Source organism: Bacillus rossius, chromosome 2 (genome assembly GCF_032445375.1).
Source record: "Bacillus rossius redtenbacheri isolate Brsri chromosome 2, Brsri_v3, whole genome shotgun sequence".
NCBI lineage: Eukaryota > Metazoa > Arthropoda > Insecta > Phasmatodea > Bacillidae > Bacillus > Bacillus rossius.
Window position 1 is genome coordinate 108,322,272 of NC_086331.1, and position 24,955 is coordinate 108,347,226.

The 24,955-nt window shown below is 37.5% G+C and overlaps 2 protein-coding genes across 2 annotated transcripts; one reads left to right on the top strand and one right to left on the bottom strand.

The window, feature by feature from the left end:
* Nucleotides 1-4,480: 4,480 nt before the first annotated feature.
* Nucleotides 4,481-8,136, top strand: LOC134529589 (uncharacterized). The gene is made up of 2 exons (XM_063363840.1): nucleotides 4,481-4,779; nucleotides 6,457-8,136. The coding sequence occupies exons 1-2, from the start codon at nucleotides 4,481-4,483 to the stop codon at nucleotides 7,370-7,372; spliced, it is 1,215 nt and encodes a 404-aa protein (XP_063219910.1). The 3' UTR covers nucleotides 7,373-8,136.
* LOC134529590 (transcription factor Adf-1-like) lies at nucleotides 4,707-8,370 on the bottom strand. The gene is made up of 3 exons (XM_063363841.1): nucleotides 7,951-8,370; nucleotides 5,914-6,073; nucleotides 4,707-5,627 (listed from the first exon to the last, which is right to left on the bottom strand). Exons 1-3 carry the CDS (start codon nucleotides 8,117-8,119, stop codon nucleotides 5,003-5,005), a joined length of 954 nt encoding a protein of 317 aa, XP_063219911.1. The 5' UTR covers nucleotides 8,120-8,370; the 3' UTR covers nucleotides 4,707-5,002.
* Nucleotides 8,371-24,955: the final 16,585 nt, after the last annotated feature.

The following is a 24,955-nucleotide window of genomic DNA, read 5'->3' on the forward strand; positions in this document are numbered from 1 at the left end:
CACTGTGTGTTCATTACGTGTTCGGTGTATACATTGTGTGTTCATTGTGTGTGTGCACTGTGTCCATTGTGTGTACTGTGTGTTCATTGCATGTCCAGTGTTTGTAATTGTGTGCATTGTGTGTACATTGCATGTCCAGTGTGTGTAACTGTGTGTACACTTCGTGTCCTCTGTGTGTATTGCATGCCCATTTTTTTTGTTGAATTTGCTTCCAAATTTGCTACCTTTTTTAGTGTGATTCTTTTTTATATGTTGTTTTGATTCGTGTATTATAGTAATTGGTTTTTGTTTTGACTAGCATATTATTCGACCGGTTTTGTGTACATAGGCGAGTTCCCAGACGGCGGGACTTTCAGTTTGTTACTGGATGCGGCGGTGTAAGGATCACCTAGTGTGTCTTGTCTGGTACGCTGGCTGCAGAGGAAACCACGATGAACGACTTTTCATCCTCGATGAAGACTTCAATGGCTGGAGATTCGTCAACAACTATCGAGCATCAATTTCGTTACTGTGACAATATTTTCTCAAACAACAGTAATGCTCGATGACACGAGAAGAGAGAATGTGCTAAGAATCTTCCTCGCAACTTGCTACATGCAGAACACTCTTCTTTAGATCAGTAGATCCATCGTTGTCCTCCAGCTTGTAAGCAAGCTTGGTGTTACAAGTTCTATTAAGCTCTCTCTTTGTGTAAACGACTTGCTACATCAATCACAACTTATCATTTTGCATTACGACAATTATTTTCCTTGTCTTGAACGAAATTATGTTCATAGCTCTTCCGATCTCGCCAAATAACTTAAAATTGAAGGGCGTTGATGATTTATGGAATAATGAAGACAATGGAAGAATACTTAAAATGAAAAGTGAGAATACATTCAAGCCGAATTCAAGTAGATCCTACGTACTTTGTAAAAAAGATGTACTCTTAAAAAGGAAGCTTGAAGACGATGAAGAAGCTTATAAATCAAAGATTTCGAATTCTTACAGTAATCTGGGTGAAGACGTTGACTTCTACGATGGTGGTGACAGTGACTCTGAGGCTGGTGATAAAACCAACGACTATGAAGAAGCCCCTTAAGTTGTCAAGATCGAAAGCTGTGATGAAGCCCTGAGACCGAAACGTTGGAAACATCGTGATAAAATAAATAATTCTGATCAAGCTTATGATGAACACTGGGAAGATAGTGATCTTAAAAAAATTAAGAACCGACATTCCAGAAAGAGGGTGATAGCAGAAGAGATTGATTATATGTCATGGGAAGATCCTAACATATTAGTTGATCGGCTGAGATTGTTGGTGGCATCTGTTCATGAAGGAACTACTCGTATACCAACAAAGTAGCGTCCATACTTAAAGAACTGAGGGAAGCTGGTTACATACAAGAATCACTTGTTTAACTTTCATTTGTATAACATTAAAAATAAATCAATTATTTAGATTTAAAAAATTAAATGTCTTATTTCTTGTAAACTAATTTCTTACTAAGACTGAAATTTCATAATACAGCTACCTCTTCGTTGATTGAGCTTCCAGTTGTGCTTCCTTTTCGTTGATTGTGCTTCCGATTGTGCTACCTCTTTGTCAAATGTGCCTCCGATTGTGCTTCCTTTTCGTTGATTGAGCTTCCAATTGTGCTTCCTTTTCGTTGATTGAGCTTCCAATTGTGCTTCCTTTTCGTTGATTGAGCTTCCAATTGTGCTTCCTTTTTGTTGATTGAGCTTCCAATTGTGCTTCCTTTTCGTTGATTGAGCTTTCAGTTGTTCTTCCTTTTTGTTGATTGTGTTTCCATTTCATTGATTGTGCTTCCAAATGTGATTTTCGTTGATTGTGCTTCCGATTGTGCTTCTTTTTCGTTGATTGTACTTCCGATGTGCTTCCTGTCGATGATTGAGCTCCCGATTGTGCCTCCTTTTCGTTGATTGTGCTTCCGATTGTGCTTCTTTTTCGTTGATTGTACTTCCGATGTGCTTCCTGTCGATGATTGAGCTCCCGATTGTGCCTCCTTTTCGTTGATTGTGCTTCCGATTGTGCTTCTTTTTCGTTGATTGTACTTCCGATGTGCTTCCTGTCGATGATTGAGCTCCCGATTGTGCCTCCTTTTCGTTGATTGTGCTTCCGATTGTACGTGCAGTGCTGCAGTTAACTCCCGCGCGTGTGCCGACCCCCCCCCCCCCCTTTCTCTCTTTTGTCTGTCACTCCTTCCCCCTCCTTTCCATTTCCGACCTCCCTTCACGCTTGCTGTCTTCCCCTCTCTTCCCCTCACCCGCCGTGCGCTTGCGCACTGTCTGTCTGCGACGCCTTAAACTTGCGGAGGGCCTGGGGGTTTATTCTAAGTTTCTCGGAAAAGAGTTCCCGATCGTGATGCCACGATTATCGGAAGCTTTCTACAATATGGTATTCTAAGTTACTTTAATCAACTCGGAACCTTTCGATTCTCGGAAGCCAACGATCGGCATGTTTCGAGTATACAAATGCTGTCGAAAAACCTTTGCCGATCGGTAATTAGCAGCCAGTTGAAATCATTGCGGATGCACGATTTATGTGTACACAAATAGTTAAACATTGTCGAAAATAGTACATTTTTGGGCATGATATAATTTTATAATATTTTACGTAGGTGTCAATTGTGTTTAATATTTTGTAAAACGTAATGTTTTCCCAGTAGCATTGAATATGTATGATTTTGGGGCGTTATTCAAGTAGTTGACCTAACAGTCACGAGAGGGCAGCAGGGCTTGCGGGAGTGCGAGGCAGTAGCGCGCGCTGCGGCGAGGACTACTACAACACTTAATCGGAATTAAGTTTCGCGTCCACTACCGTTTCCTGAGTGGTAAAAGTAATTACTGAAGATATAATAAAATATTTATCCATAATACATTAACAAATATCTTCAGTAATTACTTTTACCACTCAGGAAACGGTAGTGGACGCGAAACTTAATTCCGATAAAGTGTTGTAGTAGTCCTACCGGCCGCTGCGCGCTACTGCCTCGCACTTCCGCAAGCCCTGCCATCTCGTGACTGTTAGGCCAACTACTTGAATAACGCCCCAAAAACACGAAAGATTTCTTCATGTGGAAGCGACTTCTATCCAATCAAAGAAATTGAAAAATTACATAATGTAAGTAGTGATCCAGATACATAATAACTAAGTGGGAATGTAAAGACGTTCTTCCTATAATAAAAATATTATAACGAAGATTTTATGCAAGTAAATTGAAAAATAACCCAACTTTCAAAATACATATTCATAAATTATTCGCCTGTTTCAGATATCAAAAGTTTCAACAGTAACTCAGCGTGTGTATTTTGTTGCAGTCGTGTAATTCGATGAAAATTTTCTCCGCAAGAATTCGGGGTGCTCCTCCATAAAATAAAGCAACATTTTAATTTCCTTTTCACTCACACGAGATCGCCGAGCAGCCATTATTTCAATAATACAATGACCGACCACGTGCAAACAACTCTAAACATTTCACTTCAAATATCCCGTAAAAATAATTTAAGAAATAAACATTTTTCGCTTGCTCGAGCACTTTTAAAATTACTTAAGATTTTTATAAATACTTTTATCAACATTGAAACATCTGGAAAGTATATTGTCTTATAAACTCTGTGTTTTTATTTATAAATTTGTTAGAAATATGAAGTTTTTTTTTGTTGTTGTTATGTTGCAGTTTTCAAATCTCATCTTCGCTGCACAGAAAAATTGTAGAGGGGGAAATCGTACCCCGAACTTTGCCGAGATAGTTAGGCCTCGTAACGATACCGCGCTTAGAATAGCAATTTCAGTACCTTTCGATTACGATCGTTCGGAACCGTGTGTTGCCGATCGGCCAAAGAGCTATATGTTCCGATAGAAAACGCTGGAAACTTAAAATAAACCCCCTGGTTTGACGGGGCTTCTCCGTTCACAGCTTGTCTGAGTAACATCGTCTAGTGTTTGGTAGCTTCGGCTTGGGCTGATAAATGTAGCGAGCGGACTGCCCTATGGGTGCAAAGAGAGTTCCGACATGGCCTGAGTGAGTTTGATTTGCATTGGTTCTGTTGAGCGCATGGCAGCTGCGCCGTAACGTAGTTTTGTAAAAGTCAGTGTCCTTCATTTAGTATTCTGTTTCGGCTCGCTGTCTCTAAATTTAGTTTCTTTTATTACGTTCGTATTGTTTGAAGGTCACTGCGAGAATGTGTGATCCACCCCCGGCCATGTCGGCTTCCTGTATCTCGGATGCCTAATTTTTTTTGTATTTTTTTTTTTTTTTTTTTTTTTTTTTTTTTTTTTTTTTTTTTTTTAGTCGTTTTCGCCTTTGTGCGATTTCCTTTCTTGGCGCGGTTAGCGTCTTGCGCGATCTATAAAGCTACGTTTTCCAAGGACCACGCATGCGCGATGCGCGATGCGTCATGCGTGATGCGTGATCGCCGCATGCGTGATCACTGACCTGGGTCTGTTTTGTTAGAACGCGGGAAACAAGTCTGCGCGATGGAAGCAGCGATCTCTGCCGTCTTGTTGGAGGAAGATGCTGATGATGATTTATTGCTCTCATGCTTCCTAGAAGATGACAGCGATATATTTAGAAGGAGAGAAGACGAGGGATGTTATAGTGTGTTGATATTACGTCACTTAATTGATAACGAAACTAAATTTAGAGAATATTTCAGAGTGTCGACTGAGATATTTGATACAATATTAGGCTTTGTTAAAGAAGACATCACGAGATTGCAGTGCAACAGAGTCAAAAGGCCAATATCTGCTGAACAGAAGTTATGTCTTACTCTCAGGTAAACAAATTTAACTAAGCCTCTTTAATGTAATGTTTTTCTTTTTAATGTTTCATATTTATATACACAAAGTACTTAAACGAAAACAAAATATAAAAATATTTACTTAATTATATTGAAATTATAGGTTTAATAAAAATTTAAATGTCCATGTACTGATGAATTTCCTAAAATGTCTCTGACTATGCATTCATCTACTCACAGAACTAATACTGGTTATTTTCTAAATTAGTCTCACGAAGTCACTTTCTTCCACATTAGCATCGTTACCACTAGAATTACAGCTATCTGTTGAATGAATCAAGCTATTACTGCCAGTAGATTCACAAATTTGGGTGGGATCTATGACAGAGACAGGAAAACCGCTGCCAATATCCACATGTTGATAACATTGTTGGTGATTAGGATTAGTCTGGTTCTGATGCTCCATCAACGATCTCAGTTCCATCTGAGACGCAACTTGGCACACTTTTAATCTAGTTTCCGCAATGAGGTGTGGGGGGAATTGCTTAACAGTTTCAGACATGCTCTGGAAGAATATGTCTATCGGATGTTGCGAACGATCTTGGCCGCGGTTTTCAAGTAGATCTTTTAATATTTTCCCTCTTTCTTCACGACCTTTTCTTATTTCATCTAACATTTTTTCTTTTACTGTAATTTTTCTTTTTTTAATGGAGCTGTTTAACAATTCTGAAGAACTTGTTTGCTCGCTAGGCCAATTTGTAGATTCTTGAGCGCTTTCTTCTTCTTGAAATTGGTTGCACTCTTCAGAGGGACAGTCATCCACCATTTCTTGTGTTTCTTGATTATTTTCAATTATTTCATTTATGTTGATGCTTGATTTTGATCTGAAAAAAAAAATTAAATCAACAGTGCCATCAGCTATGCTATGTTGACACACACGCGTGCGTGAGTAGTTTGATCTGGTGTATTTGGGTTTACACAAACTTTTTTTTGATAAATTCATAAGAAGTTCTTTCAACTAATAAATATATATTTCATTTGAAACCTACCAAAAAAATTGCAACAGCTCCAATAATTTCAATAAAGAATATATAATTTTTAATAAACATTCAACAATTATTATATTGTTTATACAAATTTTATTTAATACATAAGGTAAAGAGTACTTACGCTCTTTCTTTGTAGGTTTCATCAAGGAATTTCAGGCTTTCTGTGTTGTATTTCGATTTTGAAAATGCCGGTGAACCTGTCTTCGACCCAGTTTTCAGTTTCTTGTTGCTTTTTCTGTAGGAGTCGCGAATGGTTCTCCATCTCGTTTTGCAGTCTTCTGCTGTAAAATTCAAAAATCTGTGTAAATAAATGATCAAACTTTTTCTTAAACATATTTCGTGAGGTTTTTATGAGCAGCAAAAAATTAAAAAACGTCAACCTAAGTGCTATAAGAGTCGTGAGTTAGGGTACTGGTATTGTTCACGTCCTTAGGTTTATTGGGTTTTTACGATTCCCCAAAAAGGCCTCCAAAATAAAATAAAATATGTTTAAATAGCTAATGTTTTTACACACAGATATACATCTCACAGATTTACTCTTCTAGTCTAAGGTGACGGGATTACTAAGTTAATGGTGGCCTCGAACTTTCTGGGTACCGACTCGGTGCCAAGATAGCCTGAAGCAGTTAAAATAAATAACTACATATATTTTTTTCTCTTTTAGGTTTATGGCCACGGGAGAGAGTTTTCGTTCACTGGCGTTTCAATTCAGAATATGCCCTAGCTGGGTAAGTATTATTATAAAAGAGACATTGCAATCTATTTGTTCAAAAATGTTGAATTCTTCAATACCATCACCTGACCAAGATGTTTTAAAACGTTCTTCCATTGGTTTTCATCGCAAATGGAACTATCCCAACTGCTGTGGGTCGATAGATGGAAAACATATCCGAATAATCAAACCTGAACATTCTGGATCTCTGTTTTATAATTACAAAGACTATTTCTCAGTTGTGTTACTTGCGCTTGTAGACGACAACTACAAGTTTTTAGCAATAGATGTTGGTTCCTATGGAAAAGAAGGTGATGCAGGCATATTTGCTAAATCTGTCTTAGGACAAAGACTTTCAGAAGGAACATTCAGATTTCCTGAACCAGCTATACTTCCTGGAACTGACACTCTAATGCCACACGTTATTTTGGGTGATGAAGCTTTTCAGCTGACTTCCTCAGTAATGCGTCCTTACCCAAGGGCACAATCTAAATGTGATGAAGAAAAAGCAATATATAATTATCGCCATTGTAGAGCTAGACGTACGTGTGAAAACGCTTTTGGAATACTTTGCCAATATTTTAGAGTATTTTTCACTGCCATCGCCATCAAGCCTGACACAGTGGATCTTCTGGTCATCGCATCATGCATAATACATAATCATCTAAGATCTGCAAGAATTCCATGCCCGGGTGAAGAAGAGGACCGAAATGTGTGTCTCCCTACTGAAAATATGATACCCATGGCAAGACAAGGACGTAATTCTACTCATCTTGCGTATAGCATACGAGACAAATTTAAAAATTACTTTTGCAGCCAAGAAGGACAAGTAAGCTGGCAATTATATCATGTGAGGAAAACAAGTTAAAAAGTATTTTTCACGTGAAGAAAGGGTAAATGCAAATGTTATTCTTTTCTTTAAAAAAAATATATTCTCTTTGTGCTATAGTAATGCTGTGTATTTTTGTATTTGAGTGTAAAATTTGTAAATATAATATGTCAAAATAGATAATTTATTAGCAAATGTGCCATTATCCTTAGTATTGACATAAAATTAAGTAACTATAAATAGGAAAACATATGATTATAAACTTCAAAAAACATAATTTTTGTTGTGCATTTAGAAGAATAAGACATAATATTATCAAACTTAAAAAAAGATAGAAAACAATTTATTGTGATAACTTGCCCTAGGCTCACCTACTACTTCAAAATGGAACATATTTTATTTCCACATTTCCTGGTGCACACCGACGTAAATTATTTTTGGTTTAGTTTAAACACTGCATAAAATATTTTTTAAACTTGGCCTATTTTTAAATAAGTAACAACTATATAGAACCGTAAGTTGTTTTTTTAATGCAGTAAGAACATTTTTTAAGACCACGTTTTATGAGCCATAGTATTTATTTTATTATTAACACAGATATTAAACTCTCTACTTACCACCTTTGTTTAAAGAAGCTGCAATTTCCTTCCACACATTTTCTCGAACAATACTGTCTTTGTACTTGCAGTGATGCAAATCATATAACACACGATGCTCCCTTACTAAATCAATCAATTTCTCGTCCTGTTCTGCAGTAAAACTCTTTGACTCCATGATAAATCGCATGCGTGATCACGCTGAAGTCGGGGGCTAGGCAACTGCTGCGCGATGCCCATCCGCGACACGCAGCCGCGGCGAGCGGGAAACCCCCGCTTGCGCGGCCTTGGAAATCATCCCCGTTTCAACACACAGGTTCAAGTGCTGCGTGGTCACGCAGTGACGCATCACGCATCGCGCATCGCGCATGCGTGGTCCTTGGAAAACGTAGCTAGGTGACTGTTTATGATTAAACCTGCTTGAGCCGTTTTCTTGTTAATTGGTGATTTGAGTCACTTCTTACAGTTACTTTCCTATTAGATTAGGGTTCGCGTGACGTTTCTCACGCTTCCTGTAACATAACTTTGTACGTTTCGAACCTATGTTAATCATGTTTATTCTGTTTATTAATTTTTTTATATGTTAAACGCCCGGACGTAACTCTTGTAATTTTTGTGCGCTTGTTTCGCGCTGAACTAATCGTTGTCTTTGTCTTGTTTTGTGATCAGCAAGTCATTGTCTGTATTTTAAGCTATGAAGCTTTTTCTATGGAAACGTGTGTAATGGAATACACTTATGCCCTTTTGTTCTTTTTTTTTTTTTAGCTTTGTCTGTTAACATTTATCTAGTCTCTAATAAATTTGTACCCCCGACCCACTGATTCTTTTTTTGTCTTTCTGTCACAAACAAGGCACACTCTGGATCCTAATCCAGCTTATGTGTTTAATTTTGTCTTCTCATTTTGGGCGTCTTAATTTTGTAGCCTATTGGGACGGAGCGATCCCGCCCAGTACGCTGCATTCTTTTCTTTGATTGTGCTTTCTTTTCGTTGATTGTGCTTCCTTTTCGTTGATTGTGCTTTTTGTTTATTGTGCTTCCGATTGTGCTTTCTTTTCTTTGATTATACTTCCAATTGTGCATCCTTTTTTGATTGTTGATCGTTAAGTCTGTACTCAGGACATGATTGGTCTCATGGTTCAGTAATGTTTAGTCTATACAACTGACATTGTTCATGACCTAGTCTCGTGGTCCGAAGACACTTGGTCTATACATTTAACATAGTACCTGCCAACTTCAGACCTTCCACCTCTCCCGATTTAGGCGGGAGACTCCCGATTTTTTATGTAATCTCCCGCCTTCACTATTTGATGCGTCATTCTCCCGATTTTGACGTCGGTTGACTCGTGATCGAACAATTATACTATCGATAGTAGTTCGGTGCTCGTCTGTCGATGTCAGAGCTGCGTGACCGTGCCATAAATATCGATTAACACTAGTATTATGTACTATATTATTGTACTTTGAACGATAATAAAATTGTGTTTGTTGTTACTGTACCGTAATATTCTCAAATAACGACAATTCGGGGTTTGGGAAACATTTTTGTCTACAACTTTGGTAGTTCTCACCTGCTTTCTGTGCGTGTAGTGAAATGGCTACCGTTCAAAACACATTATTTATTTGTGGTCGAAAGAATATAAAGTTATAATGTCGAAGATATACCACGAACATTCAAGAATGATTATTCGTTGGAATTTCCAATGATATTTGAGTCGAGGTTGGGAGCTACGTATGCGTTTGTAACGTGTGCAGGTGTGATATCACTGTCTTTAATGGCGGGAAGTGCGATGTCTCTAAGCACGTGCGTACTAAAAAACACGTAGATAACAGTGAATGTGTGCAGACAAACCGTAAGTTAGACTTTTTTGTTAAAGATACTGGTAGTGAAAGTGTGACTCGTGCCGAATGTCTATTCACCACATTTATTACAGAACATAACCTACCTTTTGATTGTGCCGATCATGCCGATTATTCAGGAAAATGTTTCTGACAGCAGTATATCCAAGCAGTATGGCTGTGCCAGGACAAAAACTGCGTCAATTGTTAATGTACTGGGTGACTTGGAAAAGGAAAAACTTGTTGTGGCTTTGAAAAATACTACATTTTCTATTTCTACAGATGGTAGTAATGAAAGTGACTCAAAGTTGTATCCTATTGTAGTGATGTTCTATAATAATGAAACACACAAAGTAGAAAGTTGCTTGCTGGGTGCACCTTCTTTAGTAGGTGACTACTGGACACAATATTGGCAATATTTTGCTATCTGAAATGAAATCATGTGAAATTCCATTTTCAAATTGTGTAGCTTTGAATAGGGGAGAGCGGGGATACATTGGACAATTTTTACATTACCAACAATATCTTTTTTTGTAATCAAAATTTTAAGATTTCCCATTGCAAATAAATTACTTAAACGTTCTGCTATCAAAAGGATGTGATATTGATGCTACATTATGTGACATTAAAACAGCAAAAATAAAGAAAGAGAAGAGTGTACACTGTCCAATGTATCCCCATATGCGGGGTTACATTGGACATGAGAAAGGGATAGTTTGGACAAAGTAAAGACTCAAAGAAATCATTGATTTTATTTAAAACACTAATTATTTTAGAACTTGTTTACTTTACATAAGTATTAAAGACTAATAAAAAACAGAAATTTAAGGTTTATACAATTTTTATATCAACAAAATGAAGCAAAATAAATTCCAAATACTAACTTTTGAACATTTGTGCTCAAAAATAGTAAATATTATTCTGAGGATAGATATACGTACATATCTTTAAAAAGCTCTCAGTGAAAAACTTTAATATTTTTATAAAAAAAACAAATGATATCCTTAAGCTTACGTGTTTGATAAGATTATGGGCTTTAGAGATATCTAGCCTATAAAGTCAAACAAAATAAATGTTTAACCAATGTGATCAAACTTGTTTAACATTTTTGACTTAAAGTAATATCGTCCCCTTCGAGCAGAAATCAAGGATATTTTACAGCAAATATCCGCAGTACAAACAACTGATTTATCCTGCACATTAGGAAAAACGAATGACATCCCTTTTCCGAAGAAAGTTTACATCAAATTCTGCAGATGGCTGTATGATAGTTTCTACCTGACCTACAAAGTGCTTAAAGTTTTATTTTTTTTTTTTTTGGGCAAACTTAACAACAATGAAATCAGACATCTTGATAGAATTTTTGTCCTCATCATCACTCTCTTCTGATAACTCTGAAAAACTGAATGAGGAGTCTCCTGGTTCATCGCACAGGTCTTCAATTTCAGCTTCCGAAGATGAGGATGAGGGCAGCACTTTCTTCTTGACAACTCTTCTCTGTTTCATTTTTAATAATTCTATTTTCTCTGGTGTGTCGGTTGCTATCATGCACAGCCCTCGCTTTCTACTGCAGCTGGACTATTGTCTTGGTGGTGCCTTAGGAAGTGGTCTAACATCCTCAGGTGTAGGCCTAGTGCTTGTTGATCCAGTGAAGTTAGTCCTCGGGGGAGTTGTTGGAGTACAACTGGATCCAGGGAAAATGTGCTGAAGATGTGAGTCGGTTTCAAGGGTGCTTGGTCCTGGTTGGGGTGATGAGGACCGATTGTCTTGAACTTCAGCAGCAGCAGGCAAAGTCCGATCTGACACAGCAGATGATAAAAAATCTTGTTCTGAAAAAATATTCCTGTAAAAAGGTGATATACCTGTCGAATGCTGATTTTATATTTTCTGGTGTGGCCCCTCGATCCCAAGCTGTACTAGCGAGTTTCGGGATTGAATAGATGTTCATGATGGCATTGGGATTGAATTTCATCCAAGAGTTCACCTCAGCACTGCAAAATGTTTTGAATGGCCCAAACACACATCTGTCTAGGGGTTGTAACTTGTTGGAGGTGTGAGGAGGCAGAGTCAACATGATTATTCCGTTCTCCTTGCAGAAATCAAGGCCTTCAATGCTGAGATGGGATTCATGGTTGTCCATTATCAACAGAACTGGCTTGTCCTGTGAGCAACGAACATAATCCTTAAAAAAATGCAAAACTTTGACAAAATTGTCTGTTATCATCCAACCTTATTTATGGGTTAGACCTAATGCCCCAACTGGCGCTCCGGCCATCATACGAGCTTCGTCAAACCTAATCCTAGGGAAAACCCATACGGGAGGAAGTGCATTTCCATTGGCACATATGATACCCACCTGGGTAACAAGTTCCCCGCGCTCCCTGTCACAAGACCCATTTGCTTGCGACCATTTTCGCCAATAACTTTCTGAGAAGGGGGAACAGTGGTGACCTCACTTTCATCCAAGTTATAAATGACTTCTGGGAGAAAGTGGTAGCTCTGCAACAATTCTTCAAGTTTGTTAAAAAAAAATACGCCTACAGTGTGCTTATTAAAAGCAGTCATTCTTGCCAAGCTATTGGCTTCAGGCATTCTGAGGGAAAGATTACGATGTCTCTTCAGAAATGCGGAAAACCAGTCTCTACCCGTAGCTTCTTCTTTGCGCCAGGATGGTGGCAAAGTAATACCACAATTTTTTGCATATTGGTATGTGAGCTGTTTGGTATGTTTTGGGGTGAGGCCATAAAACATGCAATAGCATTTTAATAAATAATCAGCCAGTTTTTGCTCCATGTCATCAGGGATAACCTGTATTTTTTTTTTAAATTTGTGTCAAAACTCACATTTTCGATGCCTTCGTCTTTGGCTTTTTTAACCAAGTAAGCCAGGTGAGATTTTTTCAATCCATGAATGATGGCTGCAGATCGTACAGAAACTCCATTCTCCAAAACTTCTAGAACAGCAGCCTTTGTTGACTGCTTGTCAAACTGTCTCTCAGTCCTTTTCTTGTAATTCCTAACCATCTGAAAGCATAACAATGTCATATTTGTATCACGTAACAGTATTAATAAAATCTGTGATTAAAGGCGCAAGTAAGAGGATACATTGGACAGTTGTCCAAGGTAGCCCCATACCCTGTCCAATGTAGCCCCAAGTAATGGGGAAAAAAACACTTCTCAGTATTTTGTGATGTTAGTCAATTTGCATAATTCCTAGTTTATTTTGACACCAAATCATGTTGCAATTCATCATATTAGTAATAGTTAAATTAATTTTCATTTCATAATGAAAATCACCTCCTATATTCACACAAAATATTATAAGGAAACCAACAAAAAGGGAAAAAATCCACTCACCTTGCTACTTTTTGAAGTAGGCAGCCATATTGATTTAAAACTGATCAGCTGTTGTCTGTTGCACACTCCATAGAGAAATAAATGCAGTTGGTAATGTTTTGAATGAAAATTTAGCTATTTCCAATGTAGCCCTGTGTCCACTATATCCCCGCTCTCCCCTACGGACAATGTGCCAGTTATGATATGGCAGAAGAGCGGAGTGGCTGCTGTTATAACAAGAGAAATAGAAAATTTGGTAGTGATAGGGTGTCCATGTCATTTAATAAATTTGTCAGCAGAGAATGGAGTTGCATGCCTTCCAGTTAACAATGACGAGTACTTAGTTTATATATATTACTATCTTGAAAAAAGTGTGAAGCGAAAGGAAAAGTTACATGAATTTCAGCAGTTGCATAACACAGAAACTAGAAAAGTTCTCAAACACGTTAGGGAGGTGTCTGGCAAGATTATTGCAGCAGTGGCAACCACTCACAAATCTGTTCATGACTGAAGTAAATTCTGAGAAGTCTTCTGGAAGTACTTTAGATACGTTCACAATTCCGAAACTGAAGCTCACAAACAGCCCAAAAAAATTATTTTCTCACTTGCAAGGATGGGGGTTTCAGGTCTGCTTCTAGCAAAGACCACGGTCAAAGTTCTAGTTCCAGGTATGTTTCAAGCAAAAAATTTGGTCAAAGTAAATTGGTTAATCCTGTTCTGAAAAAGAGAAGTTCTGAATCACAAAGTGTACACTCAAGTAATCAGAAGAAGTCAAAACATGGTGACAGTTATGCAAATAGTCTATCACGTGAAGAAAGATTGTTTATGTTTTTGTCATCTGATGTAATCAAGGCATTTTGCTTATTTGTGTCAAGTACTTTGCCAGTATTTGAAACTCCAGACATAGTTCTCAAATCAAGTACACCTCATCTCCATTTATTGAGGTATATTTTACTTGACATGCTGCAAAATTTAATGTCCAAATTTGTCAAGCCATTAGTTGTCTTTTCATCACCTTCATTGCTGGAAATTGACTATCATAGTGAAGGAAATCATAAACAGGACTCGGACATAGTCATTGGTAGTGCTACTACCACTGTAGTAGATTCTCTGAAGCATGAGGATAAGGAGGTATTCTTCGCTTCTGTTAGAAAGTTTTATTCTACAACATGTGACTATATGATACCTACACAAGTTCCCTTTGAAAAGTGATGTTTTGATGCATGCCGAGGTAGCAAACATCTCCTCAATCAGCACAGCATCTTTCTCAAGTGTTAAATTTTTTGTGGAACGATTTCCAAAAATGTTGGGTGTTAGTGCAGATGACTTGCCTAGAGAAATGGACATATTGCAGTCTCAGTTTTGTAGATTTCAGTTACAAAAACTATCCCCAGAAATTGAGCAAGAGGAAAGGATTGATACCAAATGGTATTTGGTTGGTGAAATTGTGTCTGCAGATGACATTCGTAAATATGACAAACTTGCTAAAGTAATGTTGGGTATACTGATAATTCCCCACAGCAACGCAGAATGCGAGAGTGTGTTCAGTATGGTCACAAAAACCAAAACTCAGTTTCGATCATCCCTTAGTGATGAATCTTTAGGGAAACTACTGACCATTAAATCATCACAACGTGGATCTTGTTTTGAACACAGTTTTAATTTACAAACATTGAAGAGGGCCAAATCTGCAACAACAAAAATGAAAGAAGCTCTACTGGAGACATAAAAGTAAAGTCATATGGATACATTGTGATTATGTTGAGTGTAGGCAGTAACTTAGTTTTTAATATATGCTCGTGTTACAAACTTTTAAATTTTCATGCTAAAGTTAGGCCATATGGTAGGATAATGAGCTTAAAAACTGAACAAACGGTGAATTATGTACCTCAAATTATTTTGTTACCCTTTGTTAAGTTACGTCATAAATTAAATTGTTCCAACATGTGTGTGGAACAGTAATTTGAACAGACAATTGGTAAGTCTATAACTCAAAACTTTAATTGTTTTTTTATGTATAGTGATGGTTTTAAAATTTTCATTGTATTGAAGAGTGACACAAGTGTAATGTAATTTATAAATATATTAGTTTCTCGAGGTGAAAGTTAACAGTTTATATTTATTTTTGGGAGAAATTGCACCCGGGGGGGGGGGAGGGGGGTTAGATGATCCTTAAAAAAATCTCCTGATTTTTGATTTCTGGGAGGTGGAAGGTCTGTAACTTTTAGGAATTGTCCGTAAAATTTACGGATAGAAGCGTTGTTTTACAGTTCTACGGAGCCTAGATTTTTTTTTTTTTTTTTACGGATTTGAAAACGTTTTTAATAAATTTAGAAATTCGTTGAACGGGTAATTTTGAGTTTGTAACGACGAGGTCTGTATGAGAGAGACAACAAGCATGTACGTGAATGCCAAACAAAGAAGCATCTTTGTTCTTGACATCGACGTTCTCATTGGCTCTTTCCGACGAATCAAAAATTAAGTTACGTGTCCGTTTGAAAAACAAACGCCACTCGCTCTAGTTTCCAAACATGGTGGAAAGTAGCAAGCTGTAAATAATTGCGTAGAAGTGTTCCGAAAAGTTTTAATTGTTCTCTTCTTTTATATTTTCTATATACCTAACACCAATACGAAAATGGACGAGTAATTAAATATATTTTACTAGGTTCGCGGTGTTTTCCATATATTTATTTTATTTAAGTTTTTCGTCCATCTGACCATACAGACATTTGCACAATTGGTATAGGACACGTCAAGAAATATAAGAACAACAATAACTAGGAAGTCACACAACAATTTAAAAAATATGCTCGAAAGCAAAGAGAAACATGTGTTCTACAGCTCAGTAAGGAAATATTTCATTACTGCATGTGATTACATGATTAATTAATAGTGGAGTTTTAAAACATGCAGAAGTGGTACGATTAAAGGGCATTGAAAATGCACAATTTTCCTCTGTGCGTTACTTTGTGAAATTGTTCCCCAGTATCTTGCCTGTGAAAAAAGAGGAAACTACATATTGATTTGGCAATAGATGAACTCCATAAACAATTTACAAATGTGCAGATTGATGACATTTCGGCTGTTGTGGATAAATATGTGTCGATTGATGTGAAATGGGCAGAGTTATCACATACCTACACAAGGAGTTGAAGGGTTTTGTAAATATGACAGAATATCAAGGGTAATTCTTTCCATTTTAAGTATACCACACAGTAATGCGGAATGCGAACGTATCTTTAGCTTGGTAAAAAAAACGAACATAATTGAGGTCATCTATGTCAAGAGAAACACTCCACTCAATCTCTGTTCTCAAATGAAAGAGGTCTGGACCATGTTATCAACAAATCTTCAGCAGTGTTTTCCTGCAAGCACCAAAGAAGGCCACTTCATCATCATTACAAATGAAGCAGAACACTACAGAGTAATTTTTTTCACATAAAATTCTTGAATCATTCATCCATCAGTCCAACTTTTTTTTTTTAAGTAAGACCAACTTCATGTTTGGTTTATTGTTCTCAGTGTAACAACCAATAGTTGTTGTGCTATTTTTTTAAATATTATTACAGCAGCACTAGAAAATACATTTTTATAGTAGTTTTGCATAAGATTATGTTGGGTCGAATTTAAGGTTATGGGAAAGTTTAGAAATTGATATTGGTTACTTATTACCAGTACTTAGTAATTGCCGCACATGATTTACGCCAAATTTTATAAATTCTAAACGTTTTACTGATGGGAGTTTCGAAACGTTGGCAGGTATGGTATAGAATTGTACATGAACTGGTCGAATGTCTTCTAAGTATCGAAAAATTATACTTCCATGTTAGGCATAGCGCCACCGTATTTAATTCGTTGGACAGGTATTTTGTCTAGAGTTGTTTTTCTTAGAGTGGATGATTAATAAACTCCATGAAAGTTGATGGGAAACAGAATATAAAATTTATTTTAAGCTTTATCTATCCTTATCACTGGCCGAGAATCAAACCTAGGACGGAAATCTATGGCGCCAATCATGAATTTAATAAATGAATTTTTTGATGAATTTTGAAATTTTTCCTGTTATTCTAGGTCAATAATTACGAATTTACAATAGGGCTTACATAATGACTTGTTGAAAGCTCTAGACTAGGAACCTAAGCTGATTTAAGGATTTTTAACATGATTTATTGAATCAGTTTTTTTACATAAATTATTTTTTGCATTGTCCCGGATCGAACCAAGGACAGAAACTATTCGAATCAATCGGTATATTAATTGCAAATTTATTTAATGAATTTAGGAATTTTCCCCGAATTTATAGGTAAATAATTACGAATTTCCAAGATGGCACCCAAATGTCAAGATTACCTTCAGTGATAATAAATGATTACTGCACTCTAGTGGGTAAAAATTAAACTAATATGATGGTAACACACTCAAGCAAATGGCATGTGTAGGCCTACTACATGACACTAGCGCTCCTTGTATCGCTTACTAAAAACAAGATGGCGACAGTGCTCTCTAGCAGACGCCATGTGTATTAACTAGTGATCCTGGTAGCAAGTACTGAAAACAAGATGGCGGTTCTGTCTCGAACAGATGATGTCATTATTCCTTCAAATTAAAAAAATTACAAGTCCGAATATGCGTATTACTCTTTATATACTTTATTTAATTCTCAGTCTGGTAAATGTCTCGATGGCCATGCGGTTAAAGGCGTTGTTTTCCAACCTAGAGGTCAGAGCTGCGATGGTTCGAATCACAGTGCTTCTAATGTATTTTGTAAATATAATTAAATTTAATATGGCGATAAGGACCATAATAGCTCTGGTAGGTAATGAAACATCGACCTTATGAGATGGGACAGAGCGACGCTGGCGCTCTCTAGGAGTAAACAACAGAAACAATGACATAGGTACCTATCCAAGATGACGACCTCCATCGGAACAGAAAAAACCAAGATGGTGGACGCGTCGTCATCCAAGATGGTGGTCTACAGCAGACGAAAACAAAATGGTGGACATGATGTCAGAATAAAAAAAAATGACTGTGAAATTAAATCTAAGATGGCGGACATGTTATTAGAATTCAAGATGGTGGCCGTAACGAAAATTGCAATGTTCTATAATTCAAAATGGCGGCCGTAACGAAAAGTGCAGCATTAGTGAGTGGGGCGCTCGATTTAAATATGGAAGATCCAAAATGGCCGCCGGGGTCACAGATCAAATTCAAGGTCAATGACACCCAAGATTGCTGCAGTGACATCACAATCCAAGATGGCGGTTCGGCTCCGGCTCCGCACCCAGAACCCAATCCCAGGAGCCCCTATTATGTAGGTAATACTGAAGACTGCTAAGAGATTTCTCCGCACTCGCTTCACTGACAGTATATCAATAAGTCATAGAATTTGAAACGGTTCTAAGGACTCTTTCATAATTTTGAAGGCTCCCGGGTGCCACGCCGACTTTCCCTCTTTCAACCCCCTTATTTTTCGTCATTTGTTTTTCTTCTTCTTGCTAGTGTTGTTCCCTCGTGCGCCTCTGCGCCTGCGCACTGCGCACTCTGGTTTAGTGATACTGTGTTTAAAATTATGTCTTTGACAGAATATGAACGTTAGGTTTTGCCATAATGTGCTTCGGCGTGTCGCATATTTGCGAGCTTTTAAGGCCTGGCAAGACAGAGCGCGTTCTACCGCGGCGTCCTGCGATCTCTGACCGAGAGCGAGAAATCGCGGCGGTCTGCGACCAGGGGCTCGATTCTAAAATGCACTAGCTTCGCCTTGTCGTAACTCTCGACTGCACGGCGAGGTATCCCCTTTAGCCTTGTAGTCGGTGGATGTACTGAGGTAACCCCCAGGTGCTTCCTGCCTGTGCACTGTGACTGCCACTTTCCAGCTGGGGTTGATGGCGGTCGTCGCCAGAGGGGTGCAGTTGCATCCGGGCCTTAATCGGCTGTAAACCCGCCGGGCCGAGGTACGGCGGGTCGGAGGGTTTTCCGAGGCGACGAGGACACCTCGTGGCTGCACTCTGAAGCGCGGAGGTCTGGTCAAACTACCGGCGAACAGTCTGCCGATGAGACCTAAAGTTGGCTGTAGTACTGGAAAGACCTGGATGACTAATGGGTAGCAGTCTGCTAAGCATGTCCGGTGACTGTGGGGCTCGCTGGACTGTGTAAGCACCTGTCTTGAACCCTTACCTGCATGTAGCTCCATGTGGGGATTTTGGTCTACAGGTCCCTAAGAAGCCACTATGTATGTAGTGGTGGAGGGGACATGTTTTCCTGGATCTGGAAGTTTCAGTGGAAAAGAGCTCTGTATTCTTCAGATCAGTAAGCAGACTCCCAATCTACCCTTAAAGGGCGCACATTTGGGAGGGGTAGTAGGCGGGTGCGTTGGCCTTCGGGCCCTCGAAAACATGTCGTAACTCTCGCTCACGACAACCCGTCTTGCGCCAGCATTGGTAATCTCAAATGTAGTAATAATAATTTAAAAAAAAACGGGTAGGCGACATCAAGACTCCCGCCTTCTTCTCGTAGCCTCCGAGCACTGCGGGCTACTACGCGGTACAAATAGTGTTGAATGCTGGGAAATTGTTATCTTTACCGGTGTACCCAGGAGCCAAGCTGGCAATTTGGCGGACTCGCGCGCGTGGTAGCACGCACCAGTGGCGTGCCTAGGATTTTGCTCTGATGGGAGGGGGGGGTGGTCAGGCAGAAGGCTAAGGCCTTTCCGGGGGGCCTGGGGGGTATGGAATACCCCCCAGCTAGGCGGGGGGTCCAGGGGTCCTCCCACGGGAAAATTTTGAAAAATACGTGTTCAATATTGCTGATTTAGGCTATCTAAAAATACTGTTTAATTAAACATTTATGCTTGTGTCATTGAATTAATTTTAATATCATACTAAATATTTATTTTTTTAATTTTATGAATTTAATATTAAAATTTTTTTAGCCCTGGGTGGGGGGGTCCGGTCCCGCTCGTCCCCCCCCCCCCCCACGTAGGCACGCCACAGGCACGCACCCGTATGTGATCACGTTACTGGTCACAGGGAAACGTACCAAAAATATTTGTGTGTCAAATGAATATATTTTGATAACTGAAATAATTTTAATCTTATGTAATAAACACTACTCTAAGAATTCGTTATTAAACTACCTTCATTACAATAATGTTCGCAGGCTTTCACAGCCATTGTCTGATCTGAATTAGCTTGGTTTCTGGGTTGTAGCCGTGTGCTTGGCGAATAATTCACCAAAGTTTTGGTCGACGCGGTTACAACCCAGAAGCCAAGCCACTTACCTTCATTACATTTATAAAGTAAGGTCTCAAGGTTGTAGGTTATGTGTGTCTGAAGCACAACGGTAAAGTGCGTGGTGCCAAAAAATGAAACATGAAGGCCAAGACATTTTTAGACTCTGTCATTGCATTTTATATTTAAATTTTGTATATTCTTCATTACAGTAGAACCCCTCATATCCGACCTTCCCACAACCGACTCCTCCGGATATCCGACCTAGTCTGCGTGGTTGGCGAGCCTGTTCAGACTTGAAAAAGTGATGCAAACTGTAAGGTCAGACGTGATTGTTGGTGTAGAATGTGCTCGTACTATAATCTTGTACTGTTCTATGTTTTTTAACGTAACGTAACGTATTATGGGCAAAAAAAGTGGAGGGACACTTCCGCAAAATCAAGTTTGGCAAAACTGAAACAAAAATACATTACTGAATTCTTTAAATAAGGTTTGCTTACATTGTATTCATCTTATCATCTATAATTTAACAACAGTAAATGTTCGAAATGTATACAGCAACATTTTTACAAATAAAGTTGTATTACTCTACAAACTGTATAGCTGGGAAAGGCGTTTTTTTTTTTTTGCTCCTACGGATATCCGACCTTTTGGCCGTTCCGACCATGGCCCGGTCCCGTCATGGTCGGATATGTGAGGTTCTACTGTATTACATTAAATATAAAATATATATTCTTTAACTTAGTATTTTATTTATGATGACTTCACTTATCTTTAAATTAGCTTGTGTCTAGGTTATTTACTTTAAGAAAATTGTTTAATAAGTTATACAACACAGTAATAAACTTAACACAAAATAACCGATTAAAAAGTCATGACTCGTCAATTTGAACTATTAAGATGAACACATTAATTGCTGTGAACGTGGACTATCCCTATAAATTGAATAAGTACATGTTTTACGATTAAGTATACATCACAAGTTCCCTACATTAAATCAAACGTAAATTATATTGTATATTACTTAACATAATAAATTAGCTCATCAAGAAGGAAAAATTCAACTCATTTAGTCCAGAAATTGACAGAATTTTTTTTAAATCGATGACACTTCAAGTTACATTATTTTTTCAAGTGACGTGTAGAAGAAAATTATAAAAAAAAATCAATTCCACTGTTAACATTATTTTAGAGTCAATGACTTACAATTTTTGTGTATTATCAGTAGGTATTTGATAACACGTAAGCAATTTCTACCCAGTTATACAGCCACTATAGTACAACATCAAATTTACCAAGGAAAAAAAATCTTATATAAAAGTTAATCAAAACGTTTTCTTACTTCGGCTTTAATTGCAAAATAACTTCCTTGTGTAGGCCTAAGTGAAATTACTATTGCTGTGTCAAAGGTGTGGTTTTATATTTTAAAAAAAGAAGTTTTAAAAACCCTTTTACTTGTGAAGCTCTATTAGCGGTACAACATCAATGAATGAAATGCAGCACATTTCAGAAGCGTTGTCTTCATGGTTTTAAGAACATGGAAGCTTAAAGAAAACCATACTAAATAAAATATTTTGTAATTTAAACTAATTATATTTTATTTTACAAATTAATTCTTCTGATTTATAACACATGCAAAAAATTAATTACACAAATTAAAAAAGTCTAATAATAGGAATTATAAACCATATTCCATAAGCTCAGTTTACAGAATAATGTTTGTATTTAAGTAAATTTTCTGACATCGACAAGCAGAGACTTTAGGTTGCGATTAAGGCCGCCTTACACTGTGTTTAATTTCTGCAATATCGTCTGCCATCCACATAGGTATAAAAGTAAGCATGACAGTTCGCATATCAGTAGAGAAGAATGCATTCTGTTCTTCACAAACACGATACATAATGTGCCAACAGAAAAAACAGCCACCATAATTGCTGACCAAAGCAGCCACATATTTCAGTAGAAATGAACACATTGCTATAATCTGACCAAATACTGAAAGACACGAACATTTCAGCAGTGGAATCTAAAATTATGTAACATGGGAAATGGATATTTGTTATTTTTTCTTCTATACCTAATTTGCCTAAAATGCAACAAAGGTGTAAATAAAATATTCTGTGCATTTTTTAACTTAATAAAAATTGAATTTTCTTGCTGTGCAATAAAGAAAATCCAGTAATATTAAATAAAAAAGAATATATAGGACATGGGGTCTGATTTTATGTAGGTTTTTTATGATATAACTATAAAATTACATGTAATTAGTCACTTCATAAAGATAACTCACAGCAATAATTTCCTCATTTAACTTTACGAGTTTAAAAAGCTACCGATTTTTTTTTTAAATTTTGGTTGATTAATAAATTTATTAAAATAATATAAAAAATATAAAAAAAATCTTACCAACTGAGACAAGGGAAAATGCACATATTTTAACGTAATTCGTAGTAAAATAAAACCAGTTCGCTTTTCCATTTAACAGGGTTGCTGTACCTATAAATAATTCGTTTATCCATAAATAATATATGGAAATTTATTTACTTACAAACGTAGGTGTGTTCAATTATATTTAACTTTTTGTTCAAGGTTGTTGTGCTTATATTATTTATTATTACTATAAGTATCAAATAAAGGCTATATAGTATGAAATAACTCAACCAACAGACTTAGTTATGTAATGAAAGTTATTGCAGAAATTAAATACAGAAAAGATCATTTTTGTTTAAAGTATAATTTTTATGGTGTAATCAAAAGACTACCTTTATTTCTGAGGCGCACGCTTTGCCAATACACTATCAACGCACTATTGAAATGTACCTAATAGAGATTCTGGCTTATCAATTAGTAATGCCAAATTTCTGCCGTATTTTTAAAGTTGCGATTACTCCTTTCTATAACTTTTTAAGTTTACAATTTGCATTCGAGAATAGTTTTGCTACTAAAAATTTTCATTTGGCACACCAGTACGATTGGTGCGTCCTCCAATGTTTACGGATTGGGATATATATAGGTTTCTGCTGCACCAAGTGTGTCCGCCATGTTGACGACTTCATGACTGGTTCTCCCGCCTGCGGGCCTCATTGTGGTGTTCTCAGATACTAACGACAAGCCACAGGCGAGAGTTAGACCGCAGCCCGTCGCTCATGACAACAGTTCGTCAATTTCCAAGATCCTGTGCACGAGGCTACAATTACTGGCCAAATGAATGAACTCTTCATCGTAGGCACTGTGATTAATGGGCATAGCCTCGCACCTGGGTAGCTTGGTCGTAGAGAGCGCCCGTGGCTGGTCGTCAGTGTTAGAGAACACCACGACTCGCCCCGCAGGCGGGAAACCCAACAACACTCCCGCCTACCGCCTACTCGCTGTGCGCATTCCAGAATCGAACCCCAGCTTCACCAGACAGACAGCGGTAGGACGCTTTGCTATATTCAGTTTGATATCGGAATTCCTTCAGCATAGTTCGTTCGAAAATGTCAAGACTGGATGAAGAAGAACTTCTCCTTTTAGCGTTAATTCGCAACAGATAAAAACGTAGGCGATATTGGGTACACAAAATAAACCGAAAAAGGTAACAGGCGAATATCATCGTCTGTGTATAGAACTCCAGGACCATGAAGATAGGATCTTATAATATTTTACAATTTCAAGAGCGTGCGTGGAGGAAATTCATTAACTGATTAAGCCATCAATCACGAAAACCACCACAAACAAGGGAAAGATTAGCCATTTGCCTAAGGTATGAAAATTCAGCATTTTTAAGATTCAATTTATTACTAACATTTTTGAAAAAATTACGTGCAAAACTTTGGTCTTCAACTATTTGTTTACAATACGTAAGTTACATATTAAATACATTTCACAATTTTGATAATACATCGAATGTATTGTCGTATGCGCTCATCAGCTGTACGAGTGTGTTGCGGCCGCTGGTTTGTTGTGCGATTTGCACAAGCTCATCTCAGCCTCTGCGAATAATGTTGCAATCTCATAAACAAATGATCCACAGAATCCAAATGATTTTTAATTTGATTTATTCTGTTGAAGTAGGCAATTATTTTTTGAACATCATCTGTCGGTTAATTCACTTTCCTTTTCCAGTTTACTGCGGGTGGCGTTATTGATGGATTGTTGCTCTCCTCTTGCAGTGCAACATAGTTTCCCTCCTGTGACGAAGTGTCTGATATTTGAGAAATGTCTGAAGAAATATTAGAGGTGTTTTGACGTGGTACAATAGAATTATCTAGGAACTCCATTTGAGCACTCCATGGCCATTTTTAATATTTCTTGGCTGCTTGCCCCGTTTTACCAAAAACGCCCTTCTTGTGTTTTATGTAGCAGACACTCAGATTTTTCAACTTCTGCTTTAGTGCTTCACTTGAAACAGAAAGGAACGCTGCGTAATGAACAGTAAATTTTCAAAATGTAATGTTTTAGAAAACAGTCAATGAAGTTTTGAAAATTCCGCAACGTGAAAATTACTATCTTGGAAACAGTCTTCAGTCACAATGATGAATCTTTGTATAATATTTTTCCAAATGTGGCACACTTGTGCTGGTTTGGACTAGTGTAGTTATCCAATTTTACACGAAAATTTGCCAATAATAATGACTTAGTAGCGA